This window comes from Aquarana catesbeiana, linkage group LG01 (genome assembly GCF_042186555.1).
Source record: "Aquarana catesbeiana isolate 2022-GZ linkage group LG01, ASM4218655v1, whole genome shotgun sequence".
Classification (NCBI taxonomy): domain Eukaryota; kingdom Metazoa; phylum Chordata; class Amphibia; order Anura; family Ranidae; genus Aquarana; species Aquarana catesbeiana.
Window position 1 is genome coordinate 245553054 of NC_133324.1, and position 15936 is coordinate 245568989.

Here is a 15936-nt window from a genome sequence, read left to right on the forward strand (position 1 = left end):
TACTGTAAACTAGTGTTTCTCAACTCCAGTCCTCAAAGCGCCCCAACAGGTCAGTTTTCAGGATTTCCCTCAGATGACACGGCTGTGGTAATTACTAAGGCAGTGAAACTGATCAAATCACCTGTGCACAATAATGGAAAGCCTGAAAACATGACCTGTTGGGGCACCTTGAGGACTGGAGTTGAGAAACACAGCTGTAAACTGTAGTGTGTGCGTGTATACACAGCTGTGCAAAGCTACATATTGAATGAGATTTGCTTGCTGGAGCTCCTTTAAACACATAGCTGATACAAACACTAACAGTAGCCAAGACGACTTCACAGACCAGAACTACCAATCAGTTACGTGTGACATGAGTAATGTACCTGCTGACTACTTCCCAGAGACTCCTGCAATCTTGTCAGATCTTCCTTTCTTGATTCAACCTCAGTTTTCAGCTGTTCAATCTGAAAAGTTTGTTCTTCCAACTGTAAAAAATGTGAAGAAAAGCAAACATGTAAGCAGACAAGTTTAATGTCTAGGTATTTTCCATAAAGAAACTGTAGTAAATTGAGTAGATTGCAAATTAAATTAGAACTGGACAAAAGCAAATATAAATGTGTATATATATATATACATATATATATATATATATATATATATATATATATATTACACACACACACATACAGGTACATATACATACACACATACTGCACAAAAAAAAAAAAAAAAAAAAACACTTTTTAACCACTTAAGCCCCGGACCATTTGGCTGCCAAAAGACCAGAGCACTTTTTGCGATTCAGCACTGCGTCGCTTTAACTGACAATTGTGCGGTTGTGCGACGTGGCCCCCAAACAAAATTGACGTCCTTTTTTCCCAGCAAATAGAGCTTTCTTTTGGTGGTATTTGATCACCTCTGCGGTTTTTATTTTTTGCGCTATAAACAAAAAAAATAGCGACAATTTTGACAAGAAAATGCATTATTTTTTACTTTTTGCTATAATAAATATCCCCAAAAATTATATAAAATTTTTTTTTCCCTCAGTTTAGGCCGATACGTATTCTTTTACATATTTTTGGTGAAAAAACAAACAAAAAAAAAACGTAATAAGCGTTTATTGTTTGGTTTACGCAAAAGTTATAGCGTCTACAAAATAGGGGATAGTTTTATGGCATTTTTATCAATAATTTTTTTTTTACTGGTAATGGCGGCGATCAGCGATTTTTATCGTGACTGCGACATTATGGCGGACAGATCGGACACATTTGGCACGATTTTGGGACCAATCACATTTATATTGCTATCAATACAATTAAAAATGCAGTGATTACTGTGTAAATGTGACTGGCAGTGAAGGGGTTTAACACTAGGGGGCAGTGTAGGGGTTAAGTGTGTCCTAGGGAGTGATTCTAACTGTGGGGGGGTGTGGCTATGTGTGACACAACATTGATCACCGCTCCCGATTACAGGGAGCTGTGATCAGTATCCTGTCACTAGGCAGAATGGGGAAATGCTTGTTTACATCAGCATTTTCCCCGTTCTTCCTCGGGACCCGCGATCACACTCATGGAGGTTGCGGCGCGCGCGCGCGCAGACCGCTTCTTAAAGGGCAACGTACAGGTACGTTAATCTTCCTGTACGTGCCCTTCTGCTGACGTATATCAGCGTGAGCCTGTTGGCAAGTGGTTAATCAGAGTATAGCATCAAGTCAATTAACCTGCATCGCTTTAACTGACAATTGCGTGGTCATGCGACGCTGTACCACAAATAGAGCTTTCTTTTGGTGGTGTTTGATCACCTCTATGGTTTTTAATTTTAGCGCTATAAACAAAAAAAAAAGCGTCAATTTTGAAAAAAAAAAAAACACAATACTTTTTTACTTTTTGCTATAATATCCCCAAAAAATATATAACAAATTTCTTCCTCTATTTAGGCCAATATATACTCTTCTACATATTTTTGTTTACGGCAATAGCGGCGATCTTTAGTGGGACTGCGACATTGCGGCGGACAGATCGGACACTTTTTTGGGGACCAGTGACATTTATACAACGATCAGTGTTATACAAATGCACGGATTACTGTATAAATGTCACTGGCTGGAAAGGGGTTAACACCAAGGGCGATCAAAGGGTTAAATGTGTTCCCCGGGAGAGGTTTCTAACTGAATGGGGGCTGCGCTGACTAGAGGAGGAGAGAGATCGCTGTTCTTAATCACCAAGAATAGACAATCACTCTTCGCTCCCCTGTCAGAACGGGGATCTGCGCCTGCTATATCTATTACACGAAGCGACGTACAATGATGGCGATTCACGTAATAGAGCCAACCTACCGCAGTAGAACTGCGGCGGCTGTTTTTTTTTTTTTTTTCCAATTTATTTTTATTCAAGTTTTAAGAGAAAAAACATATAAACATATACAATTGGTTGCTTAGTTTGTACAAGTATAACTGCAAGTACATCGGATAGTCAAAGTGAGTAACCGCTATGACACATACGTGGAATACAAATATCGCTTTCCTCCTGCCAAGAGGTAGGCTTTGGTTGAAGTAATCAAAAGAAAAAAAAAAAAAAAAAACTAAAAAATGTAAAAAAAAAAAAATTTTCTTTTTTTTTTTTTTTCCCCCTTTTTTTAGGCCTATAGAAACAGATAATTATTAACCAAAGGCTACATTTATTCCTCAATTCTATGGTGTAATGACTAGGGCTAATCAATCCTCACTGGGCAATATTCATTTCCTCCAACCACCCACTCCAAACTTTATCAAATTTCAACTGGCAGCCTCTATTGGCGTAGGTATCTTTATATAACGGAAGACTGTCATTAACCAGACGTTTCCACTGAGCACTTGAGGGGGGATAGGTTTTTTTCCATTGAAGTGCTATGGTTTTCCTAGCATAGAATAGAAGCAACCCAATCATCGTGCGTTTGGCTGTAGTGGGAATTAGATTTTTTATTAGGCCCAACATGCAGATCTCCATTGACAGTGGTAGATTAGTCGATGCAATTTTATTGGTTAAAGCAAGAACCTCCCCCCAGAATTGTTGTATCTTTAGGCAATGCCAGAAAATGTGAGAAAAATCTCCTGGGGTGGAGCCACATCTCCAACACTCAGGAGAGTGGGCGGAATTTATCAAATGAAGTCTGTGTGGAGTGAAATACGCCCGATGTACTATTTTAAATTGCACTAATCTGTCGCGTATAGAAACTAGCGACCTAAAGGGAGAATCCCAAACATCATCCCAATCGTCGCTGTCTAAAGCGGGAATATCACGCTGCCAGCGAGACAAAAGGCCGTCTAGCGGTGGCAAAGACACATAGACCAGATGCGCATATAAGCACGATGTAGGTTTCTTAGTGCAACCGGATCTAAGTGTGTTCTCCAGCTTAGACTGAGTTAGAATACAGGAGGAATGTGGGAATTGAGCTTCAAATGCGTGCAAAAGTTGAAAATAGCGAAACTGGTAATGTTGCGGTAGGTTATACTGAGAGGAAAGCTGGCGGAAAGGAAGCAATGAGGTGTGAGACACCACTTGTGAGATTAGTTTTATACCGTATTTGTTCCATGCCTGAGGGTCTATAAGTTTATGGAAATGTGGCAAGTTAGGGTTTAACCATAAAGGAGCATTAGGGGAAATTTCAGTCTGAGTATATTTTTCGATGACTAAACCCATTTTCCAGGCCCGTAGGGTAGTAAGCATAGATAGGGGTTAGTAAGTATGGGGCGCTTGGGCCTCTATAAATTAAGTATCAAAGAGATTCCCAGGAGCCCGCCACCGTGGCCTCCAGAGCGGAGGCCGCGTTGGTTTTATCGGGGTTTAACCACCAGGTCACTGTCACAAGCTGTGTCGCCAAGAAATACTTATAGCAATCCGGAAAAGCCATGCCACCCTGTGCCAGTGGCCTCATCAATGTCGATCAATGTCGATAGCTTATATCTGGGTGGTGAGGGGCCCCAGAGAAACTCCAAGAAGCGTTGGTTTAATTTAGTGAAAAAGGATTTAGGAATCCACTGCGGAGAATGACGGAATAAATAAATGAATTTGTGAATGACCTTCATTTTGAGCAAGTTAACCCTTCCCCAAACCGACAGGGGCAAGTTATTCCATGCCTTAAGTTTGGCTTTCATGTCCCCCACTCCCGGCTCTAAATTTAATTTAAGGAAGTCTGAGGCTTGTGCGGAGACATGGACCCCAAGGTATTTCAATGGGCTGTCTGGGGAGGATGTGGCTTTTGCTGCCTGATCTATTGGAAATAGAGTGGATTTTGACCAATTAACCCGAAGGCCCGTTACTGTGGAGAATGTATTGAGGAGTGACAATGCACCCTGAAGTGATGGACCCGCATCCCCGAGAAACAGAACCATATCGTCCGCGTACAGGGCTACCCTCTCCTCTAGCATGCCAATACGGAGCCCCTTAATATGAGGCGATGTGCGAAGGGCCTCTGCAACCGGCTCCATGGCTATAGCAAATAAAGCCGGAGAGAGAGGGCAACCCTGTCTGGTTCCCCGGAAAAGTCGAAATGGAGTTGAGAGTCTGGAACCCAGGCGTATCGATGAAGTTGGACACCTATAGATCACCTGCAACCATGATATAAACCGTAGTGGAAAACCCATTCTACGTAGGGTCTCCCACAAAAAGGGCCACTCTACTGTATCAAACGCCTTTTCTATATCTAATAGGGCTATGGCCCTTGTACCAGAATTATTATGTTGGGCATGGATGTTGGTGAAGAGTCTCCTAAGGTTAACATCAGTGGACCTTTTAGGCATAAATCCTGTTTGGTCAGAGTCTATAACCGTGGGTAGCAGTGGGTATAAGCGGGTAGCCAGCAATTTGGTTAAAATTTTTAAGTCATTATTTAATAAGGCAATTGGTCTATATGAGGCACATAACTCTGGATCCTTGGGGTCCTTATGGATCAGAGTAAGATAGGCCTGATGCATTGAAGGGGGCAGATCACCCTTGGACAGACAGACAGTATACAATTGAGCTAATATGGGTGCTAATAGTGCTGCGTGTGCTCTATAGAAATCTATTGGTAGGCCATCAGGCCCTGGCGCCTTTCCTATGGGGAAGGACCGTATGACCTTTAAAACCTCTGAGGCCGTAAAAGGGCGTACCAACGACTCCCGTTCCTCATCCGACAACCAGCCAAGTGCCAACGGATCTAAGAGATTTTGCAACGACTCTGGCTGGAAGTCGGGGGGAAGGGCAGAGGTATAGAGCGTTTCATAGAAGACATTAAACATTTGTAGAATTTCTAACTGAGAGGTCACCGTGTCCCCGGTTGGAGACCGCAGACTAGAAACCACTGTAAATGGATGTTCATGCTGCGCCAGCATAGCCAGGAAACGACCATTTTTGTCTCCCTGCTCAAAAAAACGCTGCCTTCCTTTATGCATATCCAATCGCGTAACCTCCGTCAAATGTAAATTTAGTGAACTCTGGGCGGCACTTAATGCATCAAAATTAGCTATTGTGGGGTCTGCGCTATAGGTAACTGTTTGATCCTCTACTATCTGTTGTAGCCTATGAGTTTCCTGGCCTTGCTGCCTCTTGACACTTGCAATAATTGAAATATATTGCCCTCTAGTATAGGCCTTGAATGTATCCCAAACCATCTGTGGAGATGAAGAGCCTTCATTAAGATCCCAAAACTCTGCTAATCTAGGTGGAATAATGTCAGCTACCTCAGGGTGAGAAATCCACTGTGGCCCCCAGCCTCCACAGGGCCGCATCACGATATGCAGGTGAGCGAAACTCGATTACCAATGGGCTATGATCAGACAGCCCACTAGGTAAATACTTGGCCTCTATTACGTCTGTCAGCAGAGCCGGGTTGGAGAAAGCCAAATCAATTCGTGAGGCAGTCTTGTGAGAGGCCGAGAAGCATGAGTATGCTCTAGTGGCCGGGTGTTTCCATCTCCAAACCTCCTGCAGCCCCGTTGCCTGAGCCCAAGTAGATAGATCGGAGCTATAGTTCTTAGATAGAACAGGTCTGTCCAAGTCTGGGGAAATAGTAGAGTTAAAGTCACCCATCACTAGTAATTTCCCCGGACAAAAGGAAGCAGCTTTTTCCAAGACCTTATATAACAAATCATGTGTAAAGGGTGGGGGGATATAAATATTTATAATTATGTATCGTTGAGACCAGTGTGAAAGCACCACAATTGCAAACTTGCCCTGGGGGTCCGTACACACATCCTCAATCACACAGGAAAATTTCTTATGTATTAGAATTGAAACCCCTCTAGCATAAGAGGAGTAAGTAGCATGAATGGCCCTCTGGATCCAGGGTTTTTTAAGGGTTAAAACCTTGCTGCCTGTGAGATGAGTTTCCTGTAAAAGAATAAGATGTGGGGAGTGGGTTTTTAAATATCTTGTCAGCAATGCCCGTTTGAATTTGGAATTGAGGCCTCTGACGTTCCACGAAAGGACCGAAAATTTTTCAGCTAGGGGGGTAGCCATGTAGGTTTAAAGAGCCATGACCAAAAAAGTTGACAGGAGGAACACAATTTAGGGTAACTCACAAGCAGCAAAGTCTCTAAATTATACCAACTTGTACCAGCAATGTTAAATCTTTGAAGCAACTTTATACAAACTAAGACAACAACAAGAAACAAAATAAAACAAAAAATACCCAAGCACATAGTGCTTATCCTACTAAGTCCCATCTCCTCTCCAAAAAAAAGAAAAAAAAGAGAGGAGAATTAGGAATAGTTTTACCCCCCCCCAAAAAAAAAAAAAGAAAAAACAAATACTACAACTATAGATTGTAGATATACCCCTAAGAGGGAATATCACACAAAAAAAAAAAAAGGAGAAAGGGGGGGGGGGGGGGAGTTCAAATAGGTCAAAAAAGCAAGTGAAGGATTTGAGTTGTGGCTTGACTCTCGATGTAAAGAGGCAATCCAAATCCAAGAGGCTGAGCAGTCCGGCTCCAGGTAAAGTGCATTTATTGGATCCAGAAAAACACGAGAAAAGAGAAAAAAAAAAAAAATTTTCTTTTCTCTTTCTTTTCTTCCCCCTCTCTAGACCTGTACAGAGGAACTATAATGGTAAGAATATTACCCGCACTACATGTATCACCCACGGCCATCTAGCCAGGATATAGCGGCCTCCGGGACAGCAAAGAAGTGTACTCGGTCACCTTCTACAACTCGGAGCTTGCTGGGGTATAGTAGACTGAACTTGAGGCCCTTATCTTTTAGGCGTCTTCTGACCTCAGTAAAGGCCCGGCGTCGCTGCTGAACCTCAGGAGAATAATCAGGAAACAACATAATTTTTGCGTTATTGAACCGCAGTTCTTGTTTATCTCTAGCTGCTGCCAGTATCCTGTCTCTGTCCCTGAAATTCAAGAGCCTTAATAAAAATGGCCTGGGGGGATTGCCAGGGATTGGAGGAGTTGGCGGGATTCTATGTGCCCTTTCTACCACAAATGTAGGAGGCATGGCAGGTAAATCCAACAATGATATGAGGAAGGATTCCGCAAATTCAGCGGGTTTATTACCTTCTATTTTTTCAGGAAGACCTATAATCCTTAAGTTGTTTCTCCTCATGAGATTTTCAGTGTCCACCGACTTCTCCTGCAAAGCCTTTACCTGCAGTTGTAGTGCACGAAGATCTCTGGAATCTGTTCTGGTGTCATCCTCTAGCTGTGAAATCCGGCCCTCCGCCTCTGCAAAGCGAGATCTAAATTTGTCCATATCATGCCGGACTAGGCTGATGTCAGAAGCCAAATGGTCTATTTTGACCATTACTTGGTCGTTCCCTGCCTTAATTGCTGCCAGCAGCTCGGCATGAAAGGCTGCATGAGAGGCTGCAGATGAGGAAGCAGGGTCAGGGAGCGTCTGTGTGCCGACCGACATATTCCCTATAGGGAGCCTCGTGGGTAAGAGGGCGGCGGCAGCGGCGGGCTTAGCGGTGCTGGAAGCAGAGGAGGCAGAGGAGGACCGGAGCTTACCCGGAGATATGGTAGGACCCCGCGGTGCACCGAGAGCCTTTTTTTTTTCCCAGGGTGCCTGGGTACAGCCGAGTCTCGGGAGAATCGGCGCTGAAAGTCAGCGCTGGAAGGTGTCAGGATAGATGTTTGGAGCGGAGCTCAGCCTGCACGCGTCCTCTCGCTCTCTTACATCCCGGAAGTGCCCGCGGCGGCTGGTTTTTAAGTGTTTTAAATCCTGGGATGTTGATCTGGTCAGTTAAGTAGCAGAGGGGTTTGTTAATCAGTTTCAGCTGCTTTGGTGTTAATGAAATTAACAACAGGTGCACTAGATGGGCAACAAGGAGATGACCTCCAAAACAGGAATGATCTACAGTTGGAGGCCACTGATATTTTTTCCCCCTACTAATCTTTTATGACTGTTTTTCACTAGTTTTGCATTTGGCTAGGGTTCAGGGCTGCTGATAGAAATTGCAGGGCGCCGTACAGACTACCGGACAGGGCCCCCCACCAAGACAATATTTAAGCTATATTTCGCTAAAAATACAATTAAATCATTATTAGCAGACACAAATGCAAAATAAATCACAGAATTCCTGCTAAATCTACAAGATAATAATAAATAAATAAAAATTAAGACGAGATAAAAAAAAAAAAAAAAATACAGGCTGGGCTCTGGGATCAGGGAGACAGAGGACAGAGAGAACAAAGTTACAAGGATAACAAACTCAGGAGCACAGCTAACAGAGCAAGTACTGAGAGGAAGGGGGTCCGCACAGGGAGGGGGATTAGTGAGGGATGACCGTCTCTTTCTCCGCAGATAAAAGCTGGAAGCAGGGAGAGGGGGAAAGACCAGACTTTCAGCTGCTGGAGGAAGAGAGACAATTGTCATCCAGCACTAATCCCCCTCCCCTTCCTGTGTGGGTCCCCCTGTGTGCTCGTGCCCCCTACAGGAGGACTGGTCCCCTCCCTTGTCAGCGGCCCTGCTAGGGTTAGTGTCACTACTGGTAGCACAATACAATACCTGGACCCTATAGAGGTTGCACAAGCAGTCCAACTCCTTCAGGATGGCACATAAATACGTGCCATTGCCAGCAAGTTAGCGGTGTCTCCATGCTGTGTCTCAAGAGCAAGGAGGAAATTCCAGGAGACAGGCAGTTCTCTAGGAGAGCTGGACAGGGCCGTAGAAGGTCTTTAACCCATCAGCAGGACCGGTATCTGCTCCTTTGTGCAAGGAGGAACAGGATGAGCACTGCCAGAGCCCTACAAAATGACCTCTAGGTGTGAATATCTCTGACCAAACCATCGGAAACACATGGAGGGTGGCCTGAGGCCCTGATGTCCTCTAGTGGGCCGTGTGCTCACTGCTCGGCACCATGGAGCTCGATTGGCATTTGCCATCGAACACCAAAATTGGCTGGTCCTCCACTGGCGCCCTGTGCTTTTTACAGATGAGAGCACATGCCGTGAAAGGGTCTGGAGAAGCCGTGGAGAACATTATGCTGCCTATAACATCATTTGGCATGACCGGTTTGGTGGTGGGTCAGTGACAGCCTGGGGAGGCATATCCATGGAGGGATGCACAGACCTCTACAGGCTAGACAATGGCACCCTGACTGCCATCAGGTATCGGGATGAAATCCTTGGACCCATTGCCAGACCCTACGCTGGTGCAGTGGGTCTTGGGTTCCTCCTGGCGCACAACAATCCTTGGCCTCATGTGGTGAGAGTATGCAGCTAGTTCCTGGAGGATGAAGGAATTGATACCATTGAATGGCCCCCACACTCGCCTAACCTAAATCCAAAAGAACACCTCTGGGACATTATACCTCTTTTTTGGCAGTCCTCACCAGTGCTATCCTTTCCTTATTCCTGTGGGTGCCCCATAGCAAGTCATGTCCTTTGGGGCATCCATGCAGGTGCACTCCTGAGCCAGAATGTGTGCGTAGACACACACAGAGCCAGAAAGCCACACACCCCACAGGAGTTTAACTGACAACAGCATGAGTCTATGGTTCCTGTTGCTGCCCGTCTCTCCTGTAAGACCAGGAAATGGAGGAGCATTGCTGCAGACAGGACAGCGCTGGATTGGTGAGAGGTGCCAGATAAGTATTTAGGGATAGGAGGGAGGGGAGACAGTGGAGTGTTTTTACCTTACTGCAGGGAATGCATTACTGTAATTGCTAGGTTTACACCTATGCGTTTGCTGAGTCTCACTTTTGCAAGGACACAGCAGCCCATTCAAATGAATGGGCTGCTGTACCTGCAGACGATGCAGGAAAAAGGTCCCTGCGTGTGTAGGTGTGTGGGGGTGCCATTAAGAATGAACGGCAGCACCGTGCCTCTGTAAAAGAGGCTGTGGGTGATTGCAGGTGTGGGAACAGGTGCAACCACCTGCACAAGTCTGAACCAAGCCTAAGGTAAAAAACAGACTGTAGACCCACTTTTAGTCTGTCATTAACACAGCAGTTTTCAATCCAATTCCCCCTCTTTAACTTTGGTTTATTACATCTTGAACCTGTCAGTAGACTGACGATTTTTTCACTTTTTTTATTTTATTAGTACAACAATGCTGTTCAATGTGTAATATAGCCCATGCAGCAATGCCACCCTTTGAACAGGATATATATATATTTTTGGACAGTTTTAGATGGACAAAAATTACTCTGAAGCTAAAATTAAACTTCAAATGACAGAGCTCCCTACACAGAATAAATAAGATTCTTCTCCTGCTGCTTGCACTGTAGAACATTGCTCTAATCTAGAGATATCAAACAAATTCTCTGCAGAAAAATGTTACTGGCTCCAGATTAGCGCTGAGAGCGCTGACCGGACTTTTCTGGCGTGGGGGGGGGGATTTTGTACTAACATCGAATTGTTAGTACAGTGGTTCTGACTGAAACTGTCAGTTTTTTAACGTACGGTTGTGGTATGTATGAGGCTTAAAGTGATACTAAAGTTTCATTTTTTTTTCTTTAAAAATAATAAACATGTTATGCTTACCTGGTCTGTGAAATGGTTTTGCACAGAGCAGCCTGGATCCTCCTCTTCTCAGGTCCCGCCCGGCTCTCCTGGCTCCTCCCTCCTGTTGCGTGCAAATTGCTATGGGGGGCACCCCAGTCGCAGCTCCGTGTGTGTCCAGACACGGAACCATAGTTTGCCCTCGCCCCTTCCCTCTCCTGATTGGATTGAACTGACTTTGATTGACAGCAGTGGGAGCCAGTGGCACTGCTGCTGTTTCTCAGCCAATCAGGAGGGAGGGTTCCGGACGGCCGAGGCATTCGTGCACATCGCTGGATAGAGATAGGGCTCAAGTATTAGGGGGGGCTGCTACACACAGAAGGTTTTTTATCTAAATGTATAGAATGCATTAAGATAATAAACCTTCTGCCTTTACAACCACTAAGTCACTCTGCTCTCTCCCTTCAGCATGTTTTAAGCACTGTAAAGCTGGCCATAGATGATGAAATACAGCCGGTTCAGCAGGGACCGGGTGAAAGTTGATCAGTGTGCGGCCATCCCTCACCAACAGAAGTCAATTGTTAGGATAACTTCTGTTGAAAGGACAAATTGGAAAACTTATCAATCAGCAGCAGCAACCACTGATCAATGTATTCTGACAGTGCTAGGTCCCGCTGTCAGAATACAATGTCCCAGCAGGGGGGAGGGAGGAGACTCCTTCATCCACCAAATTTGTTTGGATCGCGGAAGCTGTTCACTTTTTTTTTTACACTAGACCCGCTGGCTGAACAATAAAAAAGAAATACTCATCAATGGCCAACCTAAAACACCAGATTGGCTCATTGTGCTGCTTCTCTCCCCTCCTTCCTCTATGAGCTCTGTTGTACAAACTGAACAGTGGACTGCAAAAAGGTAAATCCCATTCATATTTGAATGTTTATACTGCATGCATTTGAAAAAACACATTAAAATTAATAAATACAAAACAGCATTTGTGCATTTTACATCTGCCTAGAGTTCAGTTTTAAATAAATTCAATAGTTCCTGATACACATACTGTACAAACATAGCTAAACTGGTGCAAACATGACCATTATTGTATTTCTTACTGAGGAAATGGGTAAAACATTTTAAACTATAAAATTAGAACATTATGTAGAAACATCTTTTTTCATTCTTATAGTGAAAAACAGACATGCTGTTTCCCAGGCATGAATTAATGTTGAAAGTTAGGTTGGAAGCATGTGATTGTTTCTACAACCCCTGGCAAAAATGATGGAATCACCAGTCCCTGAGGATGTTCCTTCAGTTGTTTATTGTTGTAGAAAAAAAGCAGATCACAGACATGGCCAAAAACTAAAGGCATCTCAAATGGCAACTTTCTGGCTTTAACACACACTAAAAAAAAATGAAGAAAAATAATTGTGGTGGCCAGTAACAGTTAGATTTATCGAACAAGCACAGGGAATAAATTATGGAATCACTCAACTCTGAGGAAAAAATTATGGAATCATGAAAAACAAACAAACAAACAAAATAACACTCCAACACATCACTAGTACTTTGTTACACCACCTCTGGCTTTTATAACTGCTTGCAGTCTCTGAGGCATTGACTTAATGAGTGATAAACAGTACTCTTCATCAATCTGGCTCCAGCCTTCTCTGATTGCTGTTGCCAAATCATCTTTGCAGGTTGGAGCCTTGTCATGGACAATTTTCTTTAAGGCCCCTTTCACACTGGGGTGGTAGGGGGCGTCGGCAGTAAAACAGTGCTATTTTTAGCGCTGTTTTACCGCGGTATTCGGCCGCTAGCGGTGCGGTTTTAACCCCCCGCTGGCGGCCGAAAAAGGGTTAAATCCACTCGTATAGCGCGGCTATAGCCGCGGTATTGCCGCGGTATAGCCGCGCTGTCCCATTGATTTCAATAGGCAGGAGCGGTGAATACACCGCTCCTTCACCGCTCCAAAGATGCGGCTGACAGGAGATTTTTTCTTCGGGCTTTCACACTGAACAAACAGTGGAGGTTGTTTTGGGGCGGTTTGCAGGCGGTATTTTAAAGCAATAACGCCTGAAAACCGCCCCAGTGTGAAAGGGGCCTAACTTCCACCACAGATTTTCAATTGGATTGAGATCCGGACTGTTTGCAGGCCATGACATTGACCTTATGTGTCTTTCTTCAAGGAATTTTTTCACAGTTTTTGCTCTATGGCAAGATGCATTATCATCTTGATAAGAGATTTCATCATCCCCAAACATCCTTTCAATAGATGGGATAAGAAAAGTGTCCAAAATTTCAATGTAAACCTGTGCATTTATTGAAGATTTAATGACAGCCGAGATCTCCCCAGTGCCTTTACCTGACATGCAGCCCCATATCATAATTGACTGTGGAAATTTGCATGTTTTATTCAGACAGTCATCTGCATAAATCTCATTGGAACGGCACCAAACAAAAGTTCCAGCATCATCACCTTGCCCAATGCAGATTCAAGATTCATCACTGAATATGACTTTCATCCAATTATCCACAGTCCATGATTGCCTTTCCTTAGCCCATTGTAACCTTGTTTTTTTGTATTTAGGTGTTAGAGATGGCTTTCTTTTAGCTTTTCTGTATGTAAATCCCATTTCCTTTAGGCGGTTTCTTACAGTTCGGTCACAGAGGTTGACTCCAGTTTCCTCCCATTTGTTCCGCATTTGTTTTGTTGTACATTTTCTGTTTTCAAGGCATATTGCTTTAAGTTTTCTGTCTTGACGCTTTGATGTCTTCCTTGGTCTACCAGTATGCTTGCCTTTAACCACCTTCCCATGTTTGTATTTGGTCCATGTTTTAGACACAGCCGACTGTGAACAACCAACATCTTGTGCAACACTGCGTGATGATTTACCCTCTTTAAGGAGTTTGATAATCCTCTCCTTTTTTTCAATTGACATCTCTGGTGTTGGAACCATGATTCATGTCAGTCCACTTGTTGCAACAGCTCTCCAAGGTGTGATCACTCCTTTTTACCTACATACTAACAAGCAGATTTAATCTGATGCAGGTGTTAGTGTTTGTAATGAAAATTTACAGGGTGATTCCATAATTTTTTCCTCAGAATTGAGTGATTCCATAATTTATTCCCTGTTCTTGTTCTATAAATCTAACTGTTACTGGCCACCACAATTATTTTTCTTAATTTATTTTAGTGTTTCTTAAAGCCAGAAAGTTGCCATTTGAAATGCCTTTAGTTTTTGGCCATGTCTGTGATCTGCTTTTTTCTACAACAATAAACAACTGAAGGACTGGTGATTCCATAATTTTTACCAGGGGTTGTAGTTACAGGAGCTTTAGACTTAACAGTGTACCCTGAAAAGCTGCCAATTCAAAGTAGTAAACTGTGGCTTAGTCAGCATCAGTGACCATTTAAAGTACATGGATGCAATAAAATAAAAATAGAAAATTGAACCATAACCGTGCTAGTAACGTGTGCATGAGCAAACCAACGATGATGATTTTTTATGGTATGGGCAAAACTGTTACACAAGCTATGTGTTGCAATGCTCTGTTAGTGAAAGTCAGTTTGGGGCAAAGTATTATAGCAAAGCCATTTCTGGTACTAGAGAAGTCACTGCAATAAAATAAAAACCAGAAAGAGAAAGTCAAAAAGATGAAACTCTCTGAAGTTAAATAAAACCTAAGAATGAAGCTGAACACAAGGGTGACAATTCCCCATCTTGCAGTTAAAAAGCAGTTAAAAAGCAAGTCGTAACCAGCATCTGATATCACTCTAGCAATGAATTAAAAGTAGCACGCAAGTGGGAACAAGCACCTAATGATTTAAAAAATGCAAGTTCTTTTAATTAACCTTTATTTCAGATTCTCGCTTTACTTGATCCATCTGAAACTCCAGCTGTTCTTTGATACGTGCCACCTCCTCCTGGTTTTGCTGTGAGACTGTTAACTGCTTGGCGGTGTCAGCATTCTGTATAAAAACAAGATTACACAATCTTGATATTTTTTTTCAAGAGATCCTATCACCACCCTAAAAAATATAGGTAAAAACACAGGAGAATCACTTTTTTTTTTTAGATTTTTACATTCAGTGCATTTTTTAAAATTACCAATACATTTATTCAGTTCTAGATAGAATAAGGAAAGATTAAAAAAAACATCAGTTTATTTTTTTTCTGTCTGCATCTCATTAGGGAGATTTCTAATTACTTCTTGACATGGTGATGGATCAGAAAGGGAGAGTAAAATAGGATTTTTGACTTAAACGTAAAATCTTTTTCTTGAACTTTATTAGGGGGCATAAGGATATTGAGCAAGTGGGGATAACACCGCCATCATCAGAAGATTGAACACTAGCAACCAACCAGAGCCGTGGAACAGCTTAGCATGCCTCAGTTTTGTAGCAAGCAGTAATATGAGATCAAAATAGCAGAGGAGTGGGACCCGTGTACTTCTGCAACATAAATGTAAAATGTCATTTTACCAGTAGTGGAGAGGTAATATAACTATTATAAAAAAATAATAATAACTAAACACCCCAACACAAAATAAATAAAAATTATTATGAATTTTTTTGTTCAGGTTTTGGTGGTTTTTTATATATAATAACGTATTAAATTTTGTTTCAGGTTAGGGGTTATTTATCATTACATATTATTAATTTATATTTATGATGATTTTTAGTTATTTGTGTATTTACTTTACATTTATTTATATATTATTGCCATTTAATTTTTTTTATTTTTTCATTTGAGCAGAAAAACCACACAAATTTGTGAAACAAAACACACGAATGGCGCGTTTCCATTCATTTCTATGGAAATAAAAATTTGCCAAAAAAATTTGGAGCTTGTGGAGATTGCGAACCATCTCCATAGAGCATAATTGATTTGTTTTTTCCTCCTGCATTTTTGAGCTTCAAGCAGAAAATCGCTCAGGTGTGAATGGGACCTTAGGCTGGTGAACCCTGGGGTAGAAGACGCAGGTTTCACCAAGTTTAAATATGTACACCGTGTTCACAAGGACTACAATGAGTTCAGAAGTTATGTC

At 42.7% G+C, this 15936-nt stretch overlaps 1 protein-coding gene across 2 annotated transcripts in view; it reads right to left on the minus strand.

Moving 5' to 3' along the window:
* The window catches only part of HIP1R (huntingtin interacting protein 1 related), a 244671-nt gene that overhangs the window by 68367 nt on the left and 160368 nt on the right, over positions 1 to 15936 (minus strand). For both annotated transcript variants that reach the window (XM_073627456.1, XM_073627465.1), the window contains 2 exons: positions 14741 to 14857; positions 366 to 467 (listed from right to left, as the gene is read on the minus strand). In XM_073627456.1, coding sequence (XP_073483557.1) covers positions 366 to 467; positions 14741 to 14857 — 219 coding nt within the window. The remainder of the gene's footprint in view (positions 1 to 365; positions 468 to 14740; positions 14858 to 15936) is intronic.